Consider the following 9,810-nt stretch of genomic DNA (forward strand, 5'->3'; position numbering starts at 1 on the left):
GGCACCAGTACCATTGGCAGGGACTTCTCAACCAGCACCATGTTAGCCTATAAGAACCAGCACCATGGACAGCGATCCGTCGACCACATCTGTCATCTAGGTATACTATACCAGGTAAGGTCTTTGGGCTGCTGTTAAAACTATCTAACTGTGTTATCTGCATGGTATGCTATGGTTACAGATGCTGCGTTGTTTCCGGTTATGCCACTAGATGTCATACCACCCTTATAAAACACACGCTGTAATGTGTGGTTGTCGCCAATTGGAGAGAGAGGGTGAGATAGAGAGGTCTAGGAGGATGCTATTCTGTTCCAATAAAAACACGTGGAATCCGCTTGATTTGCAAACTACACAGAGCTAGTATACAAGCTTTATGCGAAATTCTTAGAGTAGATATTGATTACCGTGATTCGTGACTTAAAGCTGTGCATCGCACGTTCTTGTTATCTGGCATTAACAAATCGGCAATGTGTGCGTCATCGACACGTAGCCTATGTATAGCGAATAGCGATACATATTTTTGAATTTGATCAAAGTAGAGAGTGATACTGTCTTTGATCAAAGTGACTTTGAGGATTGGTGCGGAATTCATTAGCCAATCAATCTGTCGCGTCCAGTGGTTCAACCCGAATGACCTTTGGAGCTAGGCGACTATCCAATCAAAGACATATGGGAGTGTTGAGCGAGATGCGCGTTTTGCCAGTTCCCTGGTAGGGTTGGCATACAGTGTTGGACAACTCGTATGTTACAAGGGCGATGCCAGGGATAACAAAGTATAATTTAGTGGATGATGCACAGGATCTAAGAATCCCCATGCACAACGAGGAAGTGTTTCAGCATGGAGTCTGTTTCGAGGCAAAGGTAAGAGCCTGGACTGGTTGTCAGTAATGAGGAATAATGTAGGCTACTGGACTCAAAATAGAATAAAACTCTCCAAAATGATATTATCATATGATCATGAGAGATTGTCAATATTGTGATTGAATTCTGATATGATTTTTTTAGACACAAACAAATAGATTTGTTTGATACATCGGGAACCTTGAAATAATTTACCTACAGTATGGTAGGCTACAGTATATAGGGCTTGTTTAGAATTCGGATGTCCATACAACAACTGATGACACTAAATGAGAATAACTCCATTTGACAATGAGGACCTATTTTAAGTCATAAATATCTCAACTTTTTTTCTGTGAATTGCAGTACATTGGCAGTTTGGAGGTGGCGCGTCCGAATAGCCGAATGGAGATAGTCGCTGCAATGAGGAGAATACGGGTAAGGGACTCACACCATTGGGCTCCTTGACCAGTGGTGGTTTAAAATGTTTTAATATCCATGTATGGACTTTCTCTAAACATGCCTCTATTTATGGGAGATTAAGTGACCTTTTTACCTATGAAAAAAGGCCAGCTGATATAAGTTACCTAGATGTGTAGTAGCTACAGTTTTTCCTCAGTGGGAATATTACATTTCCACTGGATACCAAGACTTGGATATTTCCAGGTCATTGGCATTAAAGGATAGGCTACTGCAGTGGCCTAGAGTATTACAGTATAAGAGAGGATTTAGCTGCATAGTCAGATGGCCGAGCCAAATGTTACATCTAATCTAGTGATGCCTCTGATGCCTCTGTGTCACAACAAGGCTGGCCAGATCTTCAATGACACTAAGGGACAAACATCTAAGGAAAGTGGAGAGGGATGTCTCTCTATGTGAATATAATGGCATTGTCCCAACAAGTGTTTATTGACGTCACATGGACCCAGTTCTCTCATTGGCATACACCATGTAAATTGTTGTGAATGCATGTGTTTTTTTATGGTGCAATAAATGCATTATATTGATGGACATATACAGTATTGACCATTTATAGTTGCATTGAGTATATCCTTCCAAATCCATGTTGTGCTTTATTTCTGGTCTATGGACAGAGCACTGTGGATGCACATGAAAATATGGGAGCCACCTTCTATGTTCCACTTCATTTCCTACTGTCAGGGGTGGGTGTATGAGATGAATGGGCCAATGTTGTCCCAGAGTCTATGGGCAGTGTGTGCGTGCATGCGTGCGTGCGTGTGTCATATGTGCACATATGTGTCCATGGGCAGTGTGTGGGGGTGGCAGTAGCAGGAATGCCCTGACAGAGACTCATCAGTCAGGCTGTCCAGTCCTCAGCCTGCAGTAGAAGTCTGGTCAGATAGCCTTGACTTCCAGACACACAAAGATGGATGGACTTGCTAACCTAGTGGGAATATAAAGTGGGTGTTCTTATTACCTCCAGTGAGGTGAGATCCACTTCACTGGTTCATTATTTCTCTTGGGTGTCAAGTGGAACGTAGTCTGTCTGACACGGTGTTCTTGGACATTGCAAATTCAGTATGAATCTAGTATTTCTATTGAGTTTTCTACTCTAGGCATACATGTCAAGGAACAGAGTCTGGTGCAATACATTCATTGCATATTTACGAGCCATATCCCCACAATATCCCATTAAAGCACTAACAAAAAAGAAGAGAGGAGCCTAAAAAGCATTTAAACAGTAAATCATTTTTTTTTTTTTACAAGAACTGCAAGGAGACACATCAAGCCTGCTATCACATGAGACGTTGGAGAAGAAGAAAATGCTCCTCATTTGATAAAAGTTCTCATTTGATCAATTAAACATCTGATGTTGTATTCCTTGTTTGGAGCAAAACATGTTTCTTTCAGTTACATATCTGTCCTTTAGATGTCTGGCCATGATGCCTGGTCCCTTTGACTGCATTAGAGGCTGTGTGCACAGTTCTAACACAAATCATGCGGAAGGATTAAAGTCTCATGGAAGGCTGATTAGTGTATTCATGTCTGCTCCACTCTGGGAGGTAAAAGGATACTTTAATGTTGGAGGCTTTGCCAGCTTTAAAAACAGACTTTACCAGTTTTATACCGCCTCAAATGGCCTTGTGTTTACTTAAACTGTGATTGATTCTGGTCTTGTTGCTACAGTAGTACTAGCATTAGTATGTCTTGTCGGTACAGAAATGCGGAATACTTCCTAACCCAAATGTACATGTTTACCCCTTTGCATCTCCCCAGGACAAGGAACTATATTTCTTGTTCTGTATAAACTGAGATTGATATGAGTCATATGTATAACCACATCTACTGTACTGTAGGTTGTTTTATGTTTGAGTTTCCTGTCAAATCTTTAACATTTCTATTTTGTCCACAGTATGAATTCAAACTAAAGAACATAAAAAAGAAGAAAGTCAACATCATAGTGTCTGCGGATGGTGTAAGGGTGGTTTTGCGGAAAAAGAAAAAGGTAGGTCTTGTACAGTATAATGTTTGTGTTTGTATGTGTTTACATGCAAACATCATGTTATGTATCATGTAAACGCGTCATACTGTAAGTCTTGCCCAGTAGCTGCGGTCTGATTCTCTACCCTTCTGGGTGTAGTATGCACATTCACCCTAACCTCATGCATTCAAAAGCATTGGGTTGGTTTAAGCATGACTGGGGAGAGATTCTATCCCATTGCTTACAACAGTCCATTCCATGAGGGGAAGTGTACAAGTGGACACTTCGGCTAGAAGCCTAAGTGTTGTCCTGTTGTTGTCCCTCTCTAGAGAAGAGAGTGGTCGTGGGACGACAGCACCGTGATGGTGACACAGGACCCCATCTACAGGTAGGGTCAGTGACAACTGCACTGTCTGCATTTGTTGCCCTTCGATATTTTCCAATTAATGGTTTTCAGTGCAACATTCAGGTGCAAGATGTACCAACAATCACCCTCTGTTCAAGAAACAACTTCAACTTGGCCTCCCAATAGTTATTTCTGTGTAGCCAAAGTATATGATCCATGTTTGGATATTAAAATGCCATTGTCATGATTGTCTGATTCATTTTCATCCTTTTTATACAGGATATTTTATGTGTCGCATGACGCCCAGGACTTGAAGATCTTCAGTTACATTGCCAGAGATGGACAGAGCAATATATTTCGTTGTAACGTCTTCAAGTCCAAGAGGAAGGTAAGATGGCATCTTGTCCTCAGGACTAGCGTATTTCCATTGATTGCTGAACCCAACCTCCTCAGGACAGTCATCATTCATTAAGGTCTTGTTATCTATGGCTCTAATTAACCTTAGCAGCTTCACTGCAGGCCCTTACAAGCTTGTTCCTGATTAATTACTCTGGAAAAATGTCATTTGAAGTGTGACACAGATACTGTATATTCTATTAGATAGAAACTCACTCACACACATGCACACCTGATGGATTTACGAGCAAGCTCTCTGGATTTTACAGAACCCTGCATGGAAAAATGCTTGGAAAAATATAAGGCATGCATCTTGCCATAGCTGCATATCAAACAGGGCCAAATTGCCTCAGAACAAAGACAGAGCACACCACTGAGGTTGACTACCATCACTTCTCCATGGATACCAGACAGACAGTGACTGAGTGAAGCAGAATACTAATGACGCTGGGAGGTGTGAAGAAAGAGAGAGTGGCTTTAATTCTGTACTATATGACGTTTTCACCACAAACACCCACTATCTAACCAGTGTCATAAGAAGCGGTGCCTCCAGCCTTGAAACCCTTATCTTGGGCTTCCAGATTCAAGTTAAGCTGGAGCAAGGGCAGATGGACCCACTGATACTGGTGTTGATGAACAAGCTCTTGTGTGGCCTCCCATAGATCAATGTGGGGTCTAGGCTACCCTACTGGATGTAGTGTAGTACGCCATGGGGTTCAGGTTGGTTAGTCAGTGCATGAAACCGGCAACACAAAGGCAACACACATTTCTGCGTGGGCTACATACTGAATATGTGTGTTTACACTTATTCAGGATAGAGGCATCTTCCAAATGACTACATTATCATTATATGTGGTATATGTAGAAAACCACTAACATAATGCATCATACAGTATGTCATAAGTACTGTACAGCACCATTGAAGCACATAGCTGCACACACACAGTCCTTGTTCTAATCTGTCTTGACAGAGACATGTGAATGTGAAGATACTTTAAAAGCACTCTGTCAATGTGCTACTGAGAACAGCAGACAATGCTCCTGCAGGCTTTGCAATATGATTGTCTTGAAGACAAGGCCATACTTTAGTGCTTAGAGCTATTTAATTCCAATGGATTTATGGGGGTACTGCTCCTTGTAGGGTCTGGAGGAAAGAAAGCTCGGAAATAGACCAATCCATCACAATGACACCACGTACCTACTGTAGATGGGAAAGGGCATGTCACTGAATTACTGTGCTATCAAAAACCTCTCTCATTCTTTTGTTCCTTTTTCTTTCATTCTCTATCCCCCTCTCTTTCCCTCCCCCTCTCCCTCTCCATCCCATTCCGCACCACCCCCTCCTTCTCTGCCCCTCCCTCCCTTGCTGCCTTTCTTTCCTTCTGTCACTCCTCCCGCTGCCCCCACCCCACCCTCCCCCAGTCCCAGGCCATGCGGATCGTGCGGACAGTGGGCCAGGCCTTCGACGTGTGCCACCAGCTGACCCTGCAGCAGAGCCCTGAGGACCAGAGGGAGGGAGATGCTGATACAGAGGGGACTGATGCAGTGCCAGGTGACTCATACACACACCTACACAAAGACTTATACACTCACACACACATACACACATTATACGCGCGCGCACACACACACACACACACACACACACACACACATACAAACACACACACACAGACGGGTGTCTCCATGGCAGGCCACCAGAACCGCCTCCGGATAAATACTAGCATCCGGCTCACCCCTGGGTGACACGCGAACTTGCTACCATGCCCCCACTCATGGGGGATCGGGCTGACGGGGGAACGAAGACACGCCTGGGAGGTCCACCTCCTGGGCTGGGGTGAGTTCGCTGGACAGCCCGGACCACGGAGTCGATGGCCCAGGTGACAACGCCAACCACTCGGGAGGGGGGAAGGATGGAGGTCAAGTTTTTTTCTGTCTATTTTCTCTCTGCATTCAATTCTAAATGTCTTTATTACACCCTTCCCCCCTTCTCTCTCTCTCAGCCAAGAAGTTGGGGTTGTCTGAAGAGACTGACCTTGAGGCCACCACAGAAGAGAGCATCGACTGTGTGTCATCTGACCTGGACAAGACCAAGAGAGAGGACGTCGTCAGCAAAGATGGGATGGTACTTAATCTCCCACAGTTATATTACTGGTCTAACCTTGTTGTCCAGGTCAATCTTATCTAATTAGTGCTGTAGTGACAGTACTGTAAGTTATTACACTTAATGCAATGTTATTACACTTAATTACACAGTATTAACATCACTGTACTATGTATCCCATCTTATTTAGCACCCTTCGTTCTCACAAGCTAAAACTCATTCCCAGACTTGTGGCATGTTCTGCTAAGACTTAAGGCATCATGATCAAAAAGTTGAAAGCTCTTGTGAAAGTCCATGTGTACACATATATGGTGCTGGGCATACTGGAGGATGGCTTTTCCTCAAAGGGAGCTTCATCAAGATCAATAGATGCTACACTGGTTTGTTAACTTAATATTTCATGGACTTGTTCAATATTGATGTGTTGATTTGGTTTATTTATGATACACAGCATGGTTCTCCAGCGCTCCACTAACCTTCTTGTCAAACCACCCGCTATCTGCTCCTCTGCATCTTCCTCTAGTCACTAATTGCTTGAGCAATAGTAATAGTACTAGTACTAGTAATAGTAATAGTAATTTTTATATTTGTCATATGTTTACTTTGTATTTAGTGTATTAAGCATATTTTTTAGTTTTTGAAATGGTGTGTCCCCATGGCATTCTCTTAGTCATATTAGAATACATCTACAGCTAATGATACAATCCTAGAAAACAAGCAAACAAGTATCTCTCAATCTCAGATGAGCTGAGGTGAACCATAGCAACTACATTATCACACAGAGTAGTCTCTATTGTAACCTGGTGTCTATACAGGACGACCAAACCATCTGAAATCTCTTTCAGCCCATTAGTCTATTTGTAGACTCTATTGATTGAGTCTCTTCTAAGAGCGCCTCTCTGCTTGTCTATAGATTTATTTTGCCCCTATATACTGTGTAGTCCTTGGTAGTAGACACAACTAGAAAATGCTGGATGCTCAGTCATCATAAGTATTAACCTGCTACTGCTTTGCTCCACCTCCCCCCACACCCCCTCCAGGTCTCCAAGGACCCTATCCTGCTCCTGGCCTCCCCCAGGACAGGACCACCCGAGATGGGCATGCTGGCCGTGGACTCTCCCCGCTCTGTGGAGCACCAGGTCCAGCTCCTCCGGAGGCAGCTTCAGCAGCAGGAGCAGCAGGCCCAGGCTGCCTTAGCACAGGTACCGTAGCTAGAGGCAGTCATACTGTCCCTGAGCTGTGATCAACCAGGCCAACCACAGTTTAGTAAATTGATTTCCTGCACAGGTATACAGATGTAGCCGATGTGAATCATCTAGTCAGTGAAATCACTTTCTGGAGATTTATAAGCTAATGTTGCTCTCAGAGTGGCAAGCTAGCTTTTCACTCTGTCAGTAAGATGTTGGGTTGGCGAGTGGTGGGGGACCCAGGTTTAATCTCAGTAAGTTTGCACAGACACAGTCAGCGCCTGCCCCACACATGAGCTGTGTTTAACCAATCCAACCATTGCTGACATTTGCAAATGCTCGCAAACTTCTTAACTTTCTTGAACTATTCTCACTCTCTACCGTGAGGTTCAAACTGAGCTTTGTGGACTTTGAGGTTTTGAGAGGGCTTTGAGGTTTAACCACAGATAAGAGGAGTAGCTAGTTGACAGACAGTGTTGATTCACACAGGGGAGAGGTGGTGTGGCTTTTAGAGACAGTGCTTTTCATCAAAGGCCGTTCTCAGCTCTGCTGGAGTAGAAAGGCGTTTCTCTGGGCTAATGAGCACCTAGCTCAAAGATGTCTCTGTGTTCTCTCTTCTATTCTACTCTACAATCAGATGGCTTCTTCTAATGACATGATGATTCTAATGGGATTTTATCTAATGTGAGGGAACAGAGTCGCAGGAGTAAAGAAAACTCTTCATCTTGATCTCTGTGTGTGTCTGTCTGTCTGAGTGTGTGTGTGTGTCTGTGTGTCTGTGTGTGTGTGTGTGTGTCCATCCATCTGTACGTCTGTCTGTGTCTATGTAACACTCACACCTGTGTGTGTGTGTCTGCGTGTGTGCGTGCGTGCGTGCGTGCGTGCGTGTGTGTGTGTGTGTGTCCAGGTACGTGTGCTTCAGGAGCAGCTGTCTGTGGAGGTGTGTGCGAGGACAGAGGCCCAGGCCAGAGTACAGAGACTCCTACTGCAGAACACTGACCTGCTACAGCACATTTCACTACTGGTCAAACAGATCCAGGAGCTGGAGCTCAAAGCATCAGGAGGACTCAGCTCCAGTGAGTGCTATCACTCTCTGTCTCTGTCTCTCTCTCTTTCTCTCTCTCTCTCTCTCTTTATCGCTTCTTTCTGTCAGTATTTATTTAGCTCTTGTTCCTTCTCTCTTTCCCCTTCTCTCATCTTCCAACAGTTTTTCTTCTCTTCAGTGCCTCTCCCTCTCTTCTTCTTCTTCTTCTATGTTTGTGCAATATTAATGTTCCCCTCATAAACCCTCATAGGACCCAGCTACAGTCTCCTTCCTCTCACTGCTAGTACACAGTGGTTCTGTACTGTCATATGCTTATGAAATATCAAAGATTGACATTCAGGGATGGTCAGCAGCGCTATCATCTCACCTGTCATCTTGTCTCCTCTAATCTCTTCTCTGCACACATTTGTCCTGCATTCACCTCTCCTCTCCTCATCTCTCTTTTTTCTCATTCCTCTAAATGTCTCTATGTCTTCCCCCCCCCCCCCCCACACCCACCCACATCTCTCTCTCCCTCCCTCTTATTTTCTCCCCAGTGGGCTCAGAGGACAGTCTACTGGAGATCACCTTCCGTGCCAAGCCCCCCTCTGTGCTGCGTGATCCCTACCCCTCCACCCCCACAGGCCCCATGCAGGGTCAGGGTCAGGCCCAGCTCAGTAACGGCCCCTGGAACTCCACCCTCCCAGGGGCCTCTTCTCCAGGGAGCATGAGGTCAGACAGCTGCCACCTGGGGCCTGGTGGCAGCGTGGTGAGGCTGGAGTGTTTCCGCTTCCCCCGGGGGTCAGAGAACCAGGGGCAGGGTCAGGAACAGGATCAGGGGCTGGGGCAGAAGGAAAGTCCGGGCGAGGGTGGCCCAGATGGAGACTCCCCTATGGGGGAGCAGGTACTAGGAGCCCTGGAGCTCCTGCGATTCAGGGAATCAGGTATTGGCTCTGAGTACGAGTCAAACACGGACGAGAGTGACGACCGGGACAGCTGGGGGCATGGGGAAGGGGCAGGAATGGAGGGGTCGGCACGCCTCTTCAACGTGCTCAACACAGAGAGCCCTGCGGACAGCTTAGGTGACGAGATGGCTGTGTAGCCCTCCTCCACAGCTCTCTCTCTCACCCAACATTCATCTCTGTTGTTTAGCTCTAAGGTGTCTTTAGTTCAACCCTCCAAATATTTCTGTTGGCTGTTTGTTTGAATTGTGTGATATACGCATTTGTATCTATTGTTCTATATTTGTTTGTACATTTTGGTTAGGTTCATGTTGATATTTTGTATACAGTCATGTGTTTGTTGCACTTGTTGCAGTGTGTGTGTTGTGTGGAAACTAGTAAAACACCCCCAGCATGGACAAACCAGGAAAAATCATTCATTGTCAAGTCTGTATAGTTTGGTTGGACACTGAATGTGAATTGCAAAAGCCTGCTGTTCAATGACACTTGACTGGTTTTAGTTAAGATG

General features: G+C 45.0%; 1 protein-coding gene across 1 annotated transcript; it reads left to right on the forward strand.

Annotated features, from left to right (window-relative positions):
• Positions 1-724: 724 nt before the first annotated feature.
• On the forward strand, positions 725-9,442 carry LOC310801953 (carboxyl-terminal PDZ ligand of neuronal nitric oxide synthase protein-like; the record flags this gene model as incomplete). The annotated part of the gene is made up of 10 exons (XM_083666171.1): positions 725-861; positions 1,207-1,278; positions 3,215-3,307; positions 3,613-3,671; positions 3,909-4,017; positions 5,448-5,577; positions 6,029-6,150; positions 7,170-7,331; positions 8,224-8,392; positions 8,898-9,442. The coding sequence occupies exons 1-10, from the start codon at positions 757-759 to the stop codon at positions 9,440-9,442; spliced, it is 1,566 nt and encodes a 521-aa protein (XP_083522297.1). The 5' UTR covers positions 725-756.
• Positions 9,443-9,810: the final 368 nt, after the last annotated feature.

The sequence above is a fragment of the Argentina silus genome (assembly GCF_951799395.1).
Source record: "Argentina silus genome assembly, chromosome: 1".
Taxonomy (NCBI): Eukaryota; Metazoa; Chordata; class Actinopteri; order Argentiniformes; family Argentinidae; genus Argentina; species Argentina silus.